This window comes from Jaculus jaculus, chromosome 4 (genome assembly GCF_020740685.1).
Source record: "Jaculus jaculus isolate mJacJac1 chromosome 4, mJacJac1.mat.Y.cur, whole genome shotgun sequence".
Taxonomy (NCBI): Eukaryota; Metazoa; Chordata; class Mammalia; order Rodentia; family Dipodidae; genus Jaculus; species Jaculus jaculus.
In genome coordinates, this window is record NC_059105.1 from 139,577,236 (window position 1) to 139,598,682 (window position 21,447).

Here is a 21,447-nt window from a genome sequence, read left to right on the forward strand (position 1 = left end):
ACGGCTCTATTAAGGAAACATAACGCTGAAGAGAGGAGGGAAACAGCAGTCTGGGAGAACTCGGCTGTCAGCTCATGAAGGCAAAAACCGTTATAAACAGCACTGTTTCCAACACAATTACAAGGTGAACTGTTAAGTAAGTGGTCAAAGTGGTTCCAAATAAATAAAAAGTACAAACACTCCCAGATTCTGATCTAGAGGAACAAGACATTCAAACCATGAAGGAAAGATCACAGAACACAAGGCACACACGTGGTCATACATGTACACACCCACAATCTGGTCACTACTTTCAGGAGTGACTACTTTCAAGAGACAGTCCTTCCAGCCCTCCTTTCCTTTAAGTACAGCTCAGCTCTGGAGTAATGCAAGTCATAATGAGTCACTGCTCATGAACAAAATTCTTGGGATCATGAAGGTAGGAACAGCTGTTATTTGAGCTGGGTTCGAATGAAGTTGGCACATCCAAAAAGGTCTCCGCTATTACAGCTGAGAGTAGTCACATGATCTCAGCCCCTTCATCAAGAGGTCAATCTTTGTCAGAATTACTCTGGCCACATTTTTGCCTGTGGTGCTTCTGCTTTTACAGATATGATGCATTTAACATAAAACACTGACATGAAAATCACTAAAGGAAAAGAGCAAGGAGGACCAGTCAGCCCAAATAACTTAGGGAAAATATGGCCACCATATTTTCAGTCCCAGCTAATTAAGTTTGTGGAACAGCTCCCTGTTTACATTTATGATACTATTCATTCACCTTTCTGAGCATGAAAAAAGAAACAGGGGTCAGAAACTGGGGAGTCCTGTAGTCAAAACTGAAATCTCTATAGGTTTCATTATCTTTGTTTCCAAGGCAGAGGTAACTGACCTTTCTATTTACTTCATCTTCCCCTTCTCTTTGTAGGTATCATGCCAGCTCTTGCTCTAAAAACTCCTCCTTCAAATATATAATAATCTGGAAAATATAGTAGTCATTAGCCAGACCTCATTATTACTGAGCACTTGTTTAGATATTTTGACATTAATAGATAAAATAATATTTTGTTATTTCATTTATTTCTTTTAATATTTTTTATTTATCTATTTGAGAATGAGACAGAGAGAAAGAGGCAGACAGAAAGTGAGTGGTATGAGTATACCTGGGTCTCTTGCCACTACAAACAAATTCCATAGGCATGAACCACTTGTACATCTGGCTTTACATGGACACTGGGGAATCAAACCCAGGCCATCAGGCTTTGAAAGCAAGTGCCTTTAACTAGCAATCCATCTCTCTAGACCCTCTTCTTTTTTATACTTTTGAGGTGGCTACTACAAAATTATGAATTACATAGGTGGTTCATATTACAGCTCTATTGCACGGTGCTAATCTACACAAAGTATTTAAGGCAAGATCAGGAGAAGACGCTGGGTATGAATGTTCCCCCTCACACAGTTCTCTTAGCCAGGTGACACTCATTACAATATTCCCCTGACTCACCCAGGAATGGAGCCCTAGAGCTTACTTAGGAATTGCTTACTGCATCTAAAAATAGGCCACTTAGACTTCCAAAATGTGCTTGTCTGCTGCAAAGAAGCATGCTGATGTGTTAACAGACATGATTTACAATGTATTTTACAAGTTTCATTGCTTACACTATGTGGCAATTCTTATAAAAGCACACTTTGTGACTGAACCATCTTTTTTTTTTTTTTTTTTTTTTTTTTGTTTTTTGTTTTTTCGAGGTAGGATCTCACTCTAGCTCAGGCTGACCTGGAATTCACTATGGAGTCTCAGAGTGGCCTAGAACTCACGGCAATCCTCCTACCTCTGCCTCCCGAGTGCTGGGATTAAAGGCATGCACCACCACGCCCAGCTTCTGAACCATTTTTGTAAGGAAGTTTTAAGTAACAAAACCTATGGAGAGGGTCACATGATATCTTTACTAATTATGTTAATGAACATGAATAACTTCACTATTACTGTTTTTGACTCAGAAAAGTTTCATAGAAGTGTTCATATTGTTAAAGATTCATTTTTCCACTTACACAAAAATAACTTTAGGATTTAAGGCAATTAAAATGAAATTCTTTGTGCCATATTCTCCCCATCTTTAAAGGACTGATTATGCTTTCATCACTGTGATACTGAATTTATCCATTATGCCTATGTTTACTTGTCTAATTGAACTCCTGTCAGACAGAAAGCCTATTTTACTCATATTTGTTATGCAATCTTGTTCAAAAATGCCCGTGACACGGAGAATGTTGAAACTATGTGTCTTAAATTAATGAGCAGCTTGCAACTCATGTCAGTGCAGAGCCTGGAATACAGCTCAATTCATGGGGAGTAATTTCTCTATGTGATAAACTTCTGTATTTTTCCCTAAAATCCCTCAAAGTTACAGCTGCAGCAGGGCATGGGGGTGCATGCCTTTAATCCCAGCACTCAGGAGGCAGAGGTATAAAGATGAACATGAATTCAAGGATACACTGATCATGAATTCCAGGTCAGCCTGGGCTACAGCAAGACCTTACCTCAAAACAAAACCAAACCAAAAAAGAAAAAGAAAAAAAAAAAGCACTCTAGCTTCAACTGTACACTTTATCCTATGATTTAGAAAAGTCATTAGGACTGTCAAAACAATTCCATGATTTGGTTAATTACATATTAACAGATACAAATTGTTTGTGTTCAAAAGCATATACTTATTGCATGAATACATAATCAAATTCATCCCAGGTCAATTCCCTTTTGAACTAAAGTATGGGACCACATTATGCCTTGCTATTTAAAGCATCTTCCACCAAATTTCAGAATTAGTATCAGTCCAGGGCTTCTTAAAAAAGCATCAGACTCCAAGGCATACAACATGACACACACAAACTTGAACAATAATTACTATGATAATGACAATGATCATATTATCTGTGGAGTGGCTGGAAGTCACTTTTGGATATGATGTGTCTCATATCCATCATAGTGAGACATCATGGTAGAATCCTGAAAAGCCCCACTTCTTCTATGGATAAGGGGATATGTCTTTACCTACTTTGATCATAAGTTTTTCAAATTTTGTCAAATATTAGTTATACTACCAACAATCCTATTTCAATATCTAACCAGTCTGTTTGGAAAATGGCATGCTTGAAATCCCAAAAGTATTTATAGCACAATAATCCCTGATAAACATAAAGGTAAATATTAAGATTGAAGTCAATCAAAGGTTACTTTGCAGCTACATAAACAAAAGCTCATTTTAGAACATAATATTATCTTAGCTTAAGATTTATCAAAGCCATTCTTTTTTTTTTTTTTTAATTTTTTTGGTTTTTCGAGGTAGGGTCTCACTCTGATCCAGGCTGACCTGGAATTAACTCTGTCATCTCAGGGTGGCCTTGAACTCATGGCAATCCTCCTACCTCTGCCTCCCGAGTGCTGGGATTAAAGACGTGTGCCACCACGCCCGGCAAAGCCATTCTTATGACAAAAAAGTATCAGACAAGTTTTGGGACTTTTACCTGTCATTTAAACCATGTAAAAAGATAAAATGAGGGCTGGAGAGATGGCTCAGCAATTAAGGTGCTTGGCTGCAAAGCCTAACAATCTGATTCAGTTCCCCAATGGCCACATAAACCAGGTTCACAAAGCAGCACATTGTCTGGAGTTCACTTGCACAGGGTGGAGGTACTGGTGTATCCATACTCACTCACTCTCTCTCTTTCTCTCTTTGCAAATAAATACATAAATAAACTATTTTAACTGAAGAAAGATAAACTGAGTGAAAGTTGTTCATAAAAGCAGTCTTACAGAGGCTGGAGAGATGGCTCAGAAGGTGCATGGCTTGCTGCACAAGCATAAGAAACTGAGTGTGGATTCCCAGTTACCCATGTGAAATGCCAGGCCTTGTAGCATGTACCTGCTACCCCAACGCTGAGGAAAAAGAAACAGAGAATCCCTGGGGCTCGCGGGCTAGCGAGACTAGCTGAACTACAAAGATCTAAGTTCAGTTAGAGACCCTGTCTCAAAGAATAAGCTGGACAGAGATTAAAGAAGACACCTATCAAACACATGTGCACATGTACACACACATGCTCACAAATATATGAACATGTATACACATGCTCATGCACACCACATACACATACCACTTATTTTATAAAGCTGAGGAAACTGACACAGACTTGTCATCCCAGCACTGGAGAGGCAGAGGAAGGTAAATCATTGGGCCTCACTGGCCAGCCAATCTGACCAACTTGATACGTTCTCAAGCCAGTGGGACACGATGTCTTAAAAAGAGTTGGAAAGGCAAACAATACAGGTACATGTGTGCTTTTACACCTATGTACACATCCACATATACACGAACACACATAAAAAATAATTCTTACACTACAGAGCAAAAGATTACATGATTGTAACAAATAAAAGCATTCTAAGTATAGAACATAAAATTTTTTTAAATGAAATTGAAATTCTATATTGAAGTCCATACAAATTATTAATTGGATATGAATCCATCATATTCTGAAATGACAAAAATAGAAAAGTTAAAGACTAAAAAGAAAAAATTAATACAATATACCTACTTAATACTAAATTAAACATTTCTCAAATATTTTTCTGCTTTTTCTACATTACAATACCTTAGGAAAATAAGCAAAAGTTTAAAAAAAAAGTATAAAGGAAAAAGCTGATATTATTCCACTCCCATGCCATGATGTAATAATAGTAATTGCTTAGCTCTATCAGTGTGAGTTGACTAAAGACTGGTGTATTTTTGGTCACGTGGCTTCCCCACACTGATGGTTCAGGTTATGATCTTAAGAAAAAATGAAGCATTCACCCCTTCTAGTGACCAGTGGAACCATAGGCTACACAGAGAGTTTGGCAAGAGTACCCTGAAAGGGTGGAGAACAATGGACTCAGAAGCCATAGGTTGTTATAGGAAAATCCCAGTGCCAGGAATAGGAAACCTCCCAGTGAGTTGCTGGTCAGAAAGGCCCAGGAGACCTCCAAAACAAGTCTGGTCATTGTGAATATTCTTGGTTGCTTACCAGACCTGGATGGGAAGATACTGCTGCTGATATAGATAGCACATGGTTTGGTTGAGAAATCCAGTTAAAACTGGGCTGATCTTAGAAGCTTCCTCCCTGTTGGCTAGCTGTCATAGTTATGCAAGCTGCTGGTGAAGAACAGTCAATAACTGTCTGAGTCAGCAATGGACCCTGCAAAGTACACAAATAGCCAGCCCGGCAAGATGCATCCACTAGTGCAGTAGTGGCATATCAGTTATGGAGAGACCAACTTTTTATTAGACATTAGGTCCATTCCACCAGAGAGTACTCCTGGCTGCTACTAAAGATCTAGTTAGGAAGGTCATAGGTCCTAGGGGAAAAGCTACTACTGCTGTTTGGCTAAATTGATATGCTGTGTCCATCAAATTTCCCTTTAAGTATTTGTAGGGTAGTTCTGCTCATTTTTGGTTAGAAATGCTTCTTTTTGCAGATAGTGGTGACTACCAGAGAGAACTAAAAGTCGTCAAGAGCTGAGACCTAACAATGGAGTACTCTGCCCTGAATGAGACATCTCTATCACCCTGCCTCCAGACACAAAGTAACTGGTGCATCCATGACCTCACATTTGCTGTCTGTTGTATTTACCTCCACATAATCTGTATACTATTCCCATAAACATTTTGATATGGAATATAGAGGAATGTAAGAAATAAGGAGAGGGGCTGGAGAGATGGCTTAGCGGTTAAGTGCTTGCCTGTGAAACCTAAGGACCCCAGTTCGAGGCTCGGTTCCCCAGGTCCCACATTAGCCAGATGCACAAGGGGGCGCACGTGTCTGGAGTTCGTTTGCAGAGGCTGGAAGCCCTGGAGCGCCCATTCTCTCCCTCTATCTGTCTTTCTCTCTGTGTCTGTCGCTCTCAAATTAAAAAAAAATAAATAAAAAATTTAAAAAAAAAAAAGAAAGAAGGAGACATCAAAACTGAAGAAGGAATACTTAGAAAAATGAGGGAGTTCAGTGGAACAGGGCTGAGGTAAGGAGGGACAAAAGAAGGTAATAAGATTATGGCCAAGTTACAATAAGTTCATGTATGAAATTTCTCAATAAAAATGAATGCAACATCCATAAACAATTAAGTAAGGCTTGAGTTAAACCTTACACCCGATATAAAATTAACTCAAAATGGACAACAGACTCATGCACTATGTAAAGCTATGATACCCTCCAAAGGAAACATTAGAAAAAAGCTTCTGATCTTGATAGCCAGGCAAAATGCCCTCATAAGATAACTAATATACTCTCCATAAAAGAAATAACTCAATAAACTGCACCTCAAAAAATTAAAATGTTTGGCTTCATAAAACAATGGTTGGAATATGAAAAGACAAGCTGTAGAATTGAAGAAAATGCTAACAAACCACATATCTGACAAGATTTACATGAGAATGTATAAAGAGCTCTCAATCTCAAAGATTAAAACAAAAGAAAAAGTCAATCCATTTAAAAACTAGGAAAAAGGTGTGAACAGACACTTCAATAAAGAAGCGCTCAGCTAGAAAATAACACAATTAAACAAATGATCTTAACTTAATTTTTAACATAATGAGCTATGAAAAAAGCAAATTAAACCATGATGACTTATCACTGCACACCTATTCAAAGTGAGGGGTGGCCAAAATAAGCACATTAATTAGGCAGGGCCAGGGTGGCCCTTAAAGAGAAGGTCCTTAGGATGCCACACCTATCTCAGCGTGCCCCACCTGGGCCTATCCTGGGATTTCGTGTTTATCCATCCCACCCAATTAGATGTCTCTCAAGTGTGCACCCTGTCCAGGTATGGGTGGACTTCTCCTCTAAGCCCAGGCCAATTGGCTGGGACCCCTGGTGTAGGTTTGCCCAGGTAGGATGACACTAATCCTATATCCCCCTGGATTCAAGGAGAGAGGGGCCCACTTTTTCCTCTGTGGAGCTGCCGGCAACATTTTTCTGATCTTTAGATGAGTAAGAGCTCTCTCCCACCCAGGAAGCAATGCCAGGGCAAGAAAAGACACTTTTTTTTCTTTCAGTATCTTCACTTTTGATCATTCTAGAAAGTGCATGTTATTTTTAAAATTCCCTCTCACATTTTTTTTTCTAAGATCCCTACCTGGTCACTTAGACTCCTGAGCTACACATGGCCCACATGGGCTTTTGGGCTCCACATGGTATACTTCTCCCCACTTTATCTCCCCTTACTCCCTAGCTTTTCCCTTTTTGCCACTCCTTTGTAAAATCTAAATAAAATGTGGTATTTTAAAAATCTCTTGAATCTGGAATTGCCAATTCTTTGGTTAGTTTGCAGATATGAACTCAGGGCTTGGGGTTCCAGAAAGCACCCTAGAACCCCAATTGTACCATTACAAAACGACTAACAAAACAGTGATAATCCTGGCAAGGATACAGACAAACTGTGTTCTTCATATGGTGATAAACATTAATGGTAGGTTAGAAAAACAAGTCTCTGTGGAAAACAGTTTCAACAATTTCTTATAAAACTAACCATACACCTACCATATAAACCAGCCATCATATTCCTGGTCATTTATTCCAGGGAAATAAAACCTTTACATGAATCTTCATATCATTTTATTGGAAAATTAATTCAAATGTCCTTTAGATAAATGGAAAAATGCTACATACAAGTAATGAAATACTATGCAGTGGCAAAAAAGAAACTACTAATATGTGTACAGACTGGGTAGAACTTTAAGGCAATGTCTTGAAAGAAAATAAAAGTCAATCTCAAAAGTTTATATATGATATAATTTATAAAGTATTTTCAACATTAAAAATTTATAGAGATGGAAACCAAGTTAGTGGTTGTCAAACGCCAGGAATGGCAGGAAAATGGTTGTATGGCTTTTGTGCATGTGGGATTTGTGTGTGTGTGTGTGTGTGTGTGTGTGTGTGTGTGTTAATAAAGTAATCCTGTATCTTTGGTGTAGCAGTACTTATATTAATATGTACATATGATAAACCTGTGAAGTAGTATAGACATACACTTCCATAAACACTTAAAAACCCTGCAGAGTCTGAATAAGGTCAATAGATTGTACAATGTCAATTTCCTGGCATTGTTGTGCCACACACTATAGTTATGCAACATATTACCATAGTGCATGCCTGGTAAAAGGGACTGCAACCTTTTTTTTTCCCCCCGGACTTTTGATGTAGGGTCTTACTCTAGGCCAGGATGACCTGGAATTCACTTCTGTGTTCTCAGGGTGACCTGGAACTCACAGCAATCCTCCTACCTCTGCCTCCCAAGTGCTGGGATTAAAGGCGTGCACACCACACCCATACTTTTTTTTTTTTAACCTCTTTCTGCAGCTTCCTGTGAGTCAACAATTACTTCAAATGAAACTTTTTGAATATAATATACAGTTCACCAAACAATCTTTAAATATCTTTAGCTTTAAAGGTACTTTGGACCTGTAACAACTAACCCTCAGTTTTGGCCTCATTTTTATTTTGGCTTACCTGTACCTGCTTATATTTTGTATTTATGAGTAAGCTTTTGCTTCCTGCTGCATGCAGGAATACTCTTTTTAGTAAAAGTCACAATGAGGAAGCAGAGCAAATGGAAATACTGCAATAGTACCACATTCCTAGAACAGCACGCTAGGTGAAATGCTCAAGAGGACAGAAGACTTTTGACTTTTAGGTATAAACAAAACACAACACACACACATGGAAACAGAAGTGGTAGGTGTTTTTCTGTTGTTATTTTGTTTTGGATATTTTTGGTTGTCTTTGGTTTTGTTTTATGGGTTTTTTGTTTGTTTTTTGGTTTTTGCTTTTACTATAGGAAAATTAAGAGCTAGTAAGAAAGGAAGCCCAAAAATGACAGCCATGAACTCACTTGTGAAACTTCAAAATCCTGGAAAAATAACCAGATACTGGCAAGAAGATTTCAAAAACTAAGTAATTGAAAGTACCAGTAACTTAGTTCTTGGTTACTCACCACCTCTAAAAATTAACATAGAAAGGTAATGGATAATAAACCCATAGGGGAGAAAATAGTATGACTCCAGACACAATATTAATCCTCTATTCTAAAACCAAAAGGGAATAATATTCTTCAACACACTGCCCTTTAGTCTTCTTAACAAAGACTAGACCATAAGTCTTAACTAGACTTGACCATAAGGATAATCTTATATCTACCTGAAAAGTGCATAATGAAAAATGATAGACTAAATTAATAAATTAATATGCATCTTTAATTTTCTTCATTTTCTTTCAAGTCTCACAAATATTCTATTTGCTAAAGAGCTTAAAGATATGCTGATCATCTTTCCATGAGCCCAAGATGGAAAATTATTAGTAATTAACAAACTTAACTTTTTAATGTACTCATATTTTGAAAGAGTAAACTATCTGTGAAATTAAAAAGAGAAGACAGTGAAGCTCCCTAACATATGGTGTCAAGTAACCACAGATATGAGTGCAATTCATTTGGAACTAAGCAGCCAGCAGTCTCCACATTTACCCAAGAACAGAATTCAGAAAGTACAGGTCAGGGCTTGCAAAGTGAAAGTCATGACACAGGTCTAGGGGTATTGAGGAACATGGCTGAAGACTTCTATCAAATGACACAAATGTCTGGGCTTTCCTCAGAAGGAAATGTGCATGAATATGATGGAGGACTATAGTAATATGATCTGCCCAGGGCTCTCTGCTTGCACATGACAGTCTCCTCTTTAGAGAAGAGAAAGGACCTGGAAAGTCATAGAAAGTTAAGCAAAAGTACATTTCTTGGGAAGATGTGTGCAACTGTAAGCCGTGATAAGCCAAGCTCATTTTCAGGTAAGGATAACGTGGAACCCATTCATAGTTGTATATTTGTCCAGTTATATTTTAATCATAAGGACTGTGATCAAAGGCTAAGAATAATAAAACAAAATGATAAAGATGTATCTGTGCTAAAGCCCAAAGCCCACCTTTACCCTCTTTACAAGTGGCAGATACAAACCTATTCTTTATAATTCATAGCTTATAGGATTCTCCCTGGAGAGTATGATTTTCTGTTTAAGGGAACTAAATATATAACTAATAATACCATGTTTCTGTAACAGTATGCATATCAACATTGTGGAGCTATCCATAACTAAATATAATGGTAGCTAGAAGCTTATTACTAGTAAAATTAATTATATGATATTAACCTACATATATCATTAGTAAAACAAGTGGTTAATTGCTGAATATTTGGGAAACACCAACTTATCTAAGCAGTACTCTTACAGCCTTGGATTCTAATTATCACATCTTAGAATACAGAATTACAGTACCTTCCCCAGAGATTGTACCTCCTTGTAACTGATGATTCAATGGCTCTGTTAAAATACCTATGAATATTCTACTCCTTTCTTTTAGACATGTTACAATAAGATCAATGTTTTAGAAATACCCTGAAATCATCAAATATCAAAATAGGGAAACAGCTCACTGAAAATGGATACCATAATTTAAAATATTTTCAAACATATATATGACATGTTCAAGCTACAGTTTCATTGTCACTCTAGCTAGTAGTACACACTGTACGGGTATTCTCCTAACTGTCCAGAGTTTGGGAGGAATGAAATCCCGCAGCTGTGTGATGGCAGGGCATATGAACACCTAGCAGTCAGATAAAAGAAGATCAAGGGAACAGTGATCTTAGTTATTGCAGGCTAACATTTACCTCTCTCAAGAAAAGGCACTTTCTGCTCCTCATATGCCAGGTCTCATCTTTCCATCAACTCACAGTAAACGAGCCATTGCCTTAGCATTGCCATTCAAAGTAAGGAAAAAAGTTTAAACAAAATCTTTTCCTTCTCTAGTAGATGATTAAAATTATCACCTGCCCAAGTGATACCCTACCTCAAAAGACAAAAAAAAAAAAGCCCACCTCACCTCTCCTCATCACGTAAGCCTTTCTACTAGAAAAAGGAGCCCCATGAGGTAAGGACACAGCAAAATGAAGAACTATGGGTAATTTCTTTAGTTTATGGTTTAATACTTTAAGGAACCTACCAATAATAAATCTCATGAACATAGCATTCTAGTAAATATTTAAGTAGGAAAGTTATCTAATACTATCCAATTATTATGTACCAAGCATCTTTACAAATATTCCTAGTCCTCAAAATACCCTACAAGGTATATTCTTACCTTTGACTGAGAAACAGACCTTCATAGAAGTTGATTAATTTGACCTTGGACTCAAATCCATTTGACAGTTATAAGGGCTAAAATGTAAGTTTTGCCTTGTTCTTATACTTTACAGCATAACCACTCCACAATATTTCTATACTTCACAGGCAATTAAACTTAAGTCTAAATCATTTTGATAATTTAAACTTAAAGTTGTTTTAAGTTAGTCTCTATAACTTAAGTAATATCAAATAACATGCAATGAAATTGTGAAATAAATCAGTGAATATAAGATTATGATATGTGTTTAAGGTAGAGTTTGCCTTTGATCAAGGTACTAGGTTCCTGTTGCCATAAACACAAAATTAAACAGAAGTTCTTCTTGATAGTAAACACATAAGAAGCCTGAACTACAGAGTGAGTTCCAGGTCAACCCAGACCCTACCTCAAATAAATAAAAATAAAAATAAAAACAGTTGTGAACATATACTGATAAGCAGACATTACCATGAGAAAACAATTCTTTAAGAATGAAAGCTACCTGATAGGAGCAATTGTCTGGAAGGAACATACTTTCATGTTTTCCTTGAATACCTGTAAGTTTATAATTAAAACTTAATGCATGATTTCAAGTAATGGCAGCATGACATGTGTATCAGTCTAAAATTACAGCACATTTCACAGGGTCTGTATTACTATCTCACTGACTAACTAGGGCCATGAATGGTCAGAGCTGAAAGGAACCATCTCAGAAGTTACATGTAAGAATCATTTGTCTTGTGGCACTATAGCAGGAAGCAGAGCCTAAACTAGACAAAAATGTTCCATCAAGTCATTTTAAAGCCTTTTGAAAATGAGAGGAGATCAGAGCCACTTGATCACTGCTGTAGAGAATACAGGAGGGACAATGGAATTAGGACTGATCTCAGCTACTAAGGGTAAAGAGCACATCAGGGATACCTCATAACCTTCAGCTTTTTCCCTGCCTTCTACAATCAATGACATTTGACTTCCTTCACAGCCATAATTTGTCCAGGTGCTCAGAAGAAAGCACACCACTCAACTACTTTTAAAACGTTTATACTGTGAAACTCAATGTTGATATGATTGTTGACACATGAATTCCAAACTAATTTCCAATTAGAATCAGATACTAATATCAAAATTTATATTTCTAACCAGACAGCTTTCCTTTAATTATAATACTTCATATGACAGGACTCAGAAAGCCTCTTCTTCCATCTTGAACCTTACATATAGATAGAAATCATGAAAGAAGCACCAGCATACCCCTAAGCTGAGCCCATGTTTAGGTATGTGTCATGAGATGGAAGCAGAAGTCACAGCATATGACAAGCACAGCCAGACCCAGGACAAGACCAGAACATATAGCATCCTGAACAGGACTTGTTGGACATGCCTTCAAGTGGATTCTTTCTAAAGATCCATAATATAAGATAAATTATGCATTAGTAAAACCAAATATAGTAAAGGGTCGTCATTAATTCACTCCTATTAATACTAAAATTTCTCTGTTCCTGATTCCTTGCCTTTTATTCAGTGATTGATTTTTTTTCTAAACTCTCATTCCTACAAATTCTGTATATACAGATGTTAAAAAAATCTTCAATATTCAAGGATAAAGAATTACATTAGAAAATAGATATGTTTTTGATTAATTCTAATATAATTTTAAATATTTTAGTACATCTAATAGAGCAGGCCTCAGAGACCCCAGTTTTCCCATTCTGGTTAGATAACCTAACCTGGGAGAATGGGAAGAAAGATGAGGCTGAAAAGTTCAGCAGTGACCAGAACCTACAGACTCCTGTGGGTAAGGAAAAGGAATATATCATATGTCCAGAAAGGAATATATCATATGTCCAGAAAAGTGAGGCATTATTAAACAATTGTCATGTTCACATTTTCCTGTTTCCATTGTGAATGAAGAAGGGTGGAACAAGTGGGGTGAAATGAAAGTTTGGAAAAAGGTAACAGCTCTATGCCTGGTTTCCTAAACTAGTCTAGATATGTTGTGACATGAAATAGGATAACAATATCTATGCAGTGACACATACTTGAAGGAGAAGATGCAACTGCCAAATGGAGATGAAGAAAGGAAAAAAGGGAGTAAATAAGAACATAATATAAGATTTGGTGCTTTCTTGGGCATTGTAAAATTTCATGTCTGCTCTAGTTTTGGTTATTGTGTTCTTCCTCTTATAGACTCGTGAGGTTGGTTGTTCAACTCTTCTATAGGGAGTATTCCCTAAAGTATTCTCTGTAGGTTGGATTCTGTGGTCATATAATACTAGAGCTGGCATTTATCATGGAAAGTTTTCCTTTCACCATCTATTTTGAGGGATATTTTTGATTGTACAGTAGGTTGGGTTGGAAGACATTTGTTTAGATTTTGAAGTGCTTCATTCCAAGCCCTTCTAGCTTTCAGGGTTCCCATTGAAAAGTCTGATATAATTCTGATGGGATTGCCTTTGTATGCAATAAGTTGTTTCTATCTTGCTGCTTTTAGCACTCTCTCTTTGCTTTTGTTCTTTAGAGTTTTAACTATCATGTGTGTGGTGGTTTGATTCAGGTGTCCCACATAAACTTAGGTGTCCTGGATGCTAGGCTCCCCAGCTGATGGCACTTGGAAATTAAAGCCTCCTGAGGGCAGTGTATTGTTGGGGGTGGGCTTATGGGTGTTATAGTTTCCCCATGCCACTGTTTGGCACACTCTCCTGCTGTTATGGTATACCTTATGTTGGCCAGAGAGTGATGTCCATCCTCTGCTCAAGCCATCATTTTCCCAGACATCATGGAGCTTCCCCTCAAGCCTCTAAGCAAAAATAAACCTCTTTTTCCCACAGGCTGCTTTTGGGTGGGTGATTTCCCCAGCAATGAGAGCCTGACTGCAACAATGTGCCTTGTAGAGTTTCTTCTTTGGTCCAGTCTATTTGGTTTCATGTGAACTTCTTGTATCTAGATGGATTTCTCTTGAGAAGGTGAGAAAGTTTTCTTCAATGATTTTGTTGAATATGTTCTCCATGCCTCTGGCCAAAATTTCTTCCCCTTCTGGTATGCCCATGATATGTGCATACCTGTGCAATGGTGACACCCACCCTAGATGAGTATCCTGTGGCTTTCTGGTTGGCTAAGAGATCCACTCAGTGAAAAGGAACCCAGAGTTGGAACTGGGAACCAGTCAGAATCCTATATAGACCAAAATTATGGACTCCAATGTGAAGCTACCACTAGTTTTTAGCAAGAAAATAAAAAGTCATCAAAATGTCTCTAAATTAACAAGGTCCATCACCTTTAACCTATGTTGATCTCACTCTCCATTGCAAAATCTACTTTCCATATTTTTCAGAAGGTACTGAGAACCAGGGACAACCAAACTCTATCAACAAGATAAGAAAAGATATCTGATTCCCTGGAAGGAGATTATCCACCCCTCATACATCAGCTAGGGCCCAGGAAAAAAACACAGAGAAATTGGCAAGATGAGCAACAGTGCTGCTTCCATGGCAAGCCTGACAACCTGCACCTGGGTGATGGAGACAAACACTGAGGATACTCAAGATACACCAAAGCAGAAATTCAGAAGCTACTGAGAGCACAAAACTAAAGCAGACTTAAAACAAGTCTAAGGGCCACAGGGTGGGACGGAATATCAAGAAGCATTGCCCCTTCCCCACAATGACTAACTGCTGCTCTCACAACTCATAATCCACAGTCCCATGGTGACTACCAGCAAACCCATTGAGGACGGTCCTCAATGTAATGGGGGCATGAAGGAGGGAAATGATGGTACCAACACATGCTGTGTCCATACAAAATGTCTACTTAGTTAAAAAACAAAAAAGAACATGACATAATTTCAAGATTCAGCAGTTGGTACATGAGGACAAGAGGAGTAAGATGGACAAAATGGGACAAACAGGTTTGAGATGACAAACAACCCTAAGGGCAACTGGATATGTGCATATATATGTGGGTACCTAGAATATGGAGATGAAGAAAAATAGAACACTATATGACAAGAGTAGAAAGAACCAGTGTAAAAACAGATTCAGGTAGACTCAAGAGATGGGATCCATAAGAAGGATAAAGATGCTTAAGAATATTAAGCAGAAATTTTCAAAAGCATAGCAAGACCTAGGGAAGAGCCTTGAAATATTCTTACACTATGTGTCAGAAAGAGCCAGGGAAATCTACAGTCATGCCATCCTGCATGCTCCTGTGCTTATCTGAAAGAGGAGAAACCTGCAAAAGTAATGGAAGAAAACCTACACTGCACCTCCAAGAAGCCAAGAGATGATTCACAATGTGCAATGCTAAAGAAGAAAAAAGATATCAAGAAATTATCAGGATGATGTTTGTACATTTGTTGAGAAAGTTTTATGTGAAAAAGAAAAATTAAAATTAGTCCCAAATCAGCACTTACAAACAGTAACTTGAACTGGTACTGGCCACTCAATCAAATCTCATTTTCTTCATCTGAGACAGGAAAAATGCTACTGAAAGGAACTTCCATAACATATATGAAAGTACTATATATACTTTAAGCACAGGATACAGATAGTGATATTGCCACTGTATAGTTAGTTCTGAGTAGCATTCACAAATGTCAGACTTCTGCTTCAGGCACAAGCAAGCCAGCAGACTCTGACCAAGATACCAACAGAAAGGACTCCCTACTGGGTAAAAATTAAAGTAAAATCATAGCTCAATGTTTGCTCTACTCACTGCCACTACTGTTGAGAAGGATGTTTACAGAAAATAGCTTCAGAATCCTAGATCTCTGAGTGACTACTGTGAGGAGAGCCCTCACTATAGCCTGCAATATGGTGTCAATCAAATGTAACTTCAAATCACTAACAAGGACTAATTGGAGTATCAGCAGTCTAAACAAAATAAGAATGGAGGGCTGGAGAGATGGCTTAGCGGTTAAGCGCTTGCCTGTGAAGCCTAAGGACCCCGGTTCGAGGCTCGGTTCCCCAGGTCCCACGTTAGCCAGATGCACAGGGGGGCGCATGCGACTGGAGTTCGTTTACAGAGGCTGGAAGCCCTGGCGCGCCCATTCTCTCTCTCCCTCTATCTGTCTTTCTCTGTCTGTCGCTCTCAAATAAATAAATAAAAAATTAAAAAAAAAAAAATAAGAATGGAAAGAGAAAAAAAAGAAAAAAAGCAACAGAGCCAAGTGGAAGGAAAGTGTCATCTTAGTAGGCCATCAGTGAAACAGCATGAGGTATAGTGATCGTCACACACTAATGAATGTAGTGGTTTATGAACCAGATAACTCACTAATATTCCACCCTACATTCAGAATTATTACCGATGGTGAAAGGAACATACAAAACAAATTTCAAATGAAGAAGCATTCCTTAGGCAAGAATGAGACCATCCATCAATGAGAGGAAAATGCTTTCCTATCACCATTTTTTTTTTTGTTTGTTTGTTTTGTTTTACAAGGTAGGGTCTCACTCTGGAATGCACCATGGAGTCTCACAGTGGCTTCGAACTCAGGACGATCCTCCTACCTCTGCCTCCCAAGTGCTGGGCTTAAAGGCATGCACTACCAAGCCTGGCTTGTTTTTTGGCTTTTTAAATTTATTTATTTATTTATTTATTTGAGAGAGAGAGAAAGAGAAATGAGACAGGTACACAAGAGGAGACAGACAGAGAATATGGGCTCACCAGGGCCTCCGGCTGCTACAACAAACTCCAGACACATGTGCCACTCCGTGCACCTGGCTTTATATAGGTACTGGGGTATCAAAACCAGGCCAAAAGGCTTTGCATGTAAGCATCTTTAACTGCTGAGCCTTCACTCCAGTCCCCTATGACCATTCTTACATATTGTTGTTTATACCTCAAATTTTCAAAGTTACTTTATTCCCTTAGTAAGCATACTTTATATATCTCAATGGCTCAATGGTTGTTTTGGTCTTACGACATTGTACACAGAGAGGAAGAAGGAAAAGGAAAAAAGAAAAGGAGAGGAGAGGGGTGGGGAGGGGGAGAAAAGGGAGGAAGGGGAACGAAGGAAGGAAGGAAGGAAGGGAGGGAAGGAGGGAGGGAGAGAGGGAGGGAGGGAGGGAGGGAGGAAGGGAGGGAGGGAGAGAGGGAGGAAAGAAGGTCAAATGCCCTAAGTTGTTAGCATTGCTATACATGAAACTATATAATTTATAAGGAAGGTGTCTCACAGTTCTGGAGACTGGGAAGTTCAAGAACAAAGTACTAGTGAGTGCTGTTCTCTGCTTCCAAGATGACACCTTGTTGCTGCTTTCAGAGGAGAAGAAAAACCCAATTATCATTGCAAGGCAGAAGAGCAAAAGGACCACTACCTGCAGGAAGCCCTTACCTGCCCCCAAGGGCCTCAACCCATTCAAGAGGAAGGAGCCCTCAGTTTGTCATCACATCTTAAAGACCCAGCCCTCTATACAACATATGGGGGAACCTGAGTTTTGGGAGTGGCACTTTTAAACCATAACCATAAATAAACAAGACCAGAGAACAAGAAGCAAGTTTGCAGTCTCTAATAATTAATAATAAATAAAAGTCACCACTGTCGAATGCCAAATTACTGTGTGGCATGCCTAAATGGAATATGTGTGCTGGAAAATGACAATTACTCAGAAGCAAGGACAGAAATAGAGTTCAGGCCACAGTTTAGTACATAAGGGCTCTCTGGACCAGACTTTTCACCAAGAGCACTGGGTCCCCCCACCCCATTTCTTCATTCTGGCCTTTGTGCCTCTCATTAGTTTTGACAAACCATGAAAGATGAATAAAGATGACTATAATTGCTTCCATCCCAATGGAGTTGAAAGGGAGGTGCATGAAATTAAAAAAAAAAAAAAAAGAGCAAACAATGTGTTTCTGTGATCACTTAAACAGCAGGAACCAAAAGGCGGAAAAAATACTTCCACAACTTTTCTTTCAGCTATGTCATAAGTGTCATTTATAAAACAAAAAAAGTAAATACGAGTCGCTATTATAAGCACATGCAAACAGGCATCACACTTAGTCGTCATCTTCCACTCTATTGTTTTGTTTTGTTTTGTTTTTACTTTTCCAAATCAAATCCAGTCTTGAAGATTATACACTAGTTCTCTGTGAGAACAGAAACAACATATTCTAATGTAACTTCAGGAGACTCCTCCCCAGAATGTAAGGGAAGAATCACCTGATTGAATTTAGAAGGGTAATTTAACGGGTCTCACTCAATAGGATGTACAAACTCTGGAATGAGCTATTGTATCCATTTATAATCTCTAGAATTTCATTCATAAGAATTTAAGTAATAACATGAGGTTATGACATGAGCTTTTGTGTGTGTGTGTGTGTGTGTGTTCCAACTCAAAACAACCTATTTTGGCCATCCCAATACTGTCCACATCACTAACTAGTAGTAGATGTTTTCTATGACTTATCTATGTCCTGGGGGTGAGCAAGTGTGTCTCATTTTGCAGTAGCTCTGCTTAAAGAGCAGACGCTATTAAATTGCAATGAATTTACTCCAGTCATGATCGTAACTCCGGTAACTAGTATAATAGTTATGACTAAGCCTTCTTGGTTGCACTGATTAGAATAATTAAATTGTAACATGTGGTACAACAATATAGGAAAGTGTGATGGTAGGAAACAAGTTACAATTAAAGCATGCTGAATTGGACTCTACAAATCTGGCTAACCTGCCAGAGACAAAACCTCAAACACTGCCAGGAAGTAAACTACAAACTTTGAATAGTACAATTACACACTCCACACGTGATATCCACACTAATTCATATGAACCGGGGTGGTGGTGCACGCCTGCCATTGCAGCGCCTAGGCCGTGGGAGCCCTTCAAAGGCCACCTCTGCTAACACTGAGTTCAAGGCGAGCCTGAACTACTGTAGTGTCTCAAAACAGAAAAGAGAAAAAGGCAAAAGTCAGAGACCCTGCCAAGGCCGAGCCTCCGTCCCCAGCGTCCCCCAGGGCACCGCGGCGCAGGAGCCAAGGCACGTCCGCGATGGCGCAAGACCGCGGGCCCGGCGGCCGTGAGGGCGGGAGTGGAGTCGGAAGGTTACGCCCCGTTTCCGCAACGACTCCGGGAACTGGAGCGGTCACGACGCGCTCAGGAGGACACTGGACCAGGCCCGGGACACGTCCACTCACGTCCAACAGGGCTCGCACCCCTATGGCTGGCGGCCTCGAGTAGAGTGAGGGGCGGAGTGGGGCGGGGCGGGGCGGGCGCGCGCGCGCGGAGGACGGGGTGGGGCGGGGCGGGCGGCGAGGCGGGGCACGCGGGGGGCGGGGCGGGGCGCGCGGAGAAAAGGAAGGGGCGGGGCGGGGCGCGCGGAGAAAAGGAAGGGGCGGGGCGGGCGGGGCACGCGGGGGGCGGGGCGGGGCGCGGAGAAAAGGAAGGGGCGGGGCGCGCGGGTGGGGGCGGGGCGCGCGAAGAAAAGGGCGGGGCGGGGCGCGCGCTGGGGGCGGCGGGGACGCGCGGGAGGACGGGTCAGGAGCCGGGGGGCGTGTGTGGAGGGCCGAGCGGGGCCCGGGCTGCGCTGAGGCGCTGTGGAAGGTGGCGGCGGAGTCGGCGCTACCTGCGCTGGAAGTCCTTGGCGTAGGGCTTCAGGTACGGGTCGATGTCCAGGAGTCGGGCCAGGTCGGGCACGTCGGCCAGGGCGGCCTGCAGCTCGGCGTCGGAGCACTTGCCCGCAGCAGCCATCTTCCCCCGCAGCCTGAGCAGCCGAGGCCCGAGAGGGTCGAGCGGGCCCGGGCGGGAGCGCAGCAGGCGTGGCGGGGCGGAGCCGCGGCGAGCCTGGGCGAGCCTCGCCGCCGGGGCCTTTATAGTGGCGAGCGCGCGGCCCTGCCCCCCGCGGCGGGAGGAGCGGGACCGAGGGGACGGGGGAGCCCCGGCCCGGCCCCGCCCCTGCACGCTCCTGCTGCACCACTTCCTTCTCCGAGATTCCCGCGTCCACGTTTCAAACAAGTCCAGGAAGTTCACCAGAGGACAGTATGCTAAGTAAAACTTGAAAATTTTAATGTCACCACCCAGGATGGACGGCACTTGCCATGTCTCATTTAACTAACAAATAAAGTATCTTGGGATCCCACTGGGAATTGTGGTGGACTACTACAGTTCTCTGAAACCTTAGGAAGAACAAGAGTTTGTCTCATTCTCAAAAGAAAAAGGAAACTGTTTCTGATCCTAGTTGTACAAGCTTTTCAACCATTAATCTGTTCTTAATGAGACGCGACACAGAGAACATCTTTAAATTGGAACTCTACCCTTCTGCTTACTAACCATGATAAAGCAAGAAACTTCTCTTGGTTTAGTTCCCAAATGAAACTTGCATTCCTTCCCTCCCATTAACTGACTTTCGGTTCACTGATTCCTTTTATAAGTATACAAAATTGGACACAAGAAGTGGACTCACCAACTAAAAAAGGTTAGAAGCAGCTTTGTACCGGGAAACTGGGCAGGCGAAAGAATGTTCTCAGTTGGAATTTGGAATCAGAAAATCCTAGTGTCTGAGGAGAAACTACTGATTCGAAACATGAGTTTCTTGTAAAAAGTCTAATAAATACAGTAATAGGTAAAGACCTCAATGTGAATAGCTGATGGCATGGATAACCTTAAGGCATGCCTTATTCTCCCTAAAAATTACAACATGCTAATGTTTTATAATATAAAGCACTTAAAACTTAGAAACACAATGCCTCATAGAAAAATGGAATAGTATTGTCAATCCTAAAGTTTATTTTATTGTGGTTTTTCCAGAAATCACTTACTAAAATCTCCATTGAGCTACCTAAACCAGCAGACCTAAACCAGCAGGTTCCTGTGAGCCCCAGCACTTAACCACTGACACAGGGTTCATTGCCTGCTGAAAAAAAAAATCAAAAAACAGGAATTTCCCTCCAAAACCAAAGTGGGCAGTAATAATACATGAACACATGTTTAATACATGAACATTGTTCATGTTTAATACATGAACACATGTTTATTGACAAGGATATCCGTTTAACAAAACAATAGGAGTGCATTCCCCACTGGAGCCTGTGATGCCTCCTCCCCTTCTTTCAGCCACTGGCCTTTACTTTTCTTGCAGTTCCACGTATGAATTTTTTCCCATGAAGCAGGTCTTACAGCCAATCAACAAGCAGATGGTTGTAACCCATAGCAGCCATGCCATTTTGCACCAGTGGCCACACCTTTCTTTGCATGTGTATAATGTAGCATGCAGGGTCCAATGTCAGTGAAGGATAGCAATA

At 40.2% G+C, this 21,447-nt stretch overlaps 1 protein-coding gene across 1 annotated transcript in view; it reads right to left on the minus strand.

The window, feature by feature from the left end:
• The window catches only part of Gbe1 (1,4-alpha-glucan branching enzyme 1), a 282,900-nt gene extending 262,947 nt beyond the window's left edge, over positions 1-19,953 (minus strand). Inside the window, exon 1 of the mRNA XM_004665512.2 lies at positions 19,773-19,953. Within this exon, the coding sequence (XP_004665569.1) occupies positions 19,773-19,897 (125 nt within the window). The 5' untranslated portion in view covers positions 19,898-19,953. The remainder of the gene's footprint in view (positions 1-19,772) is intronic.
• Positions 19,954-21,447: the final 1,494 nt, after the last annotated feature.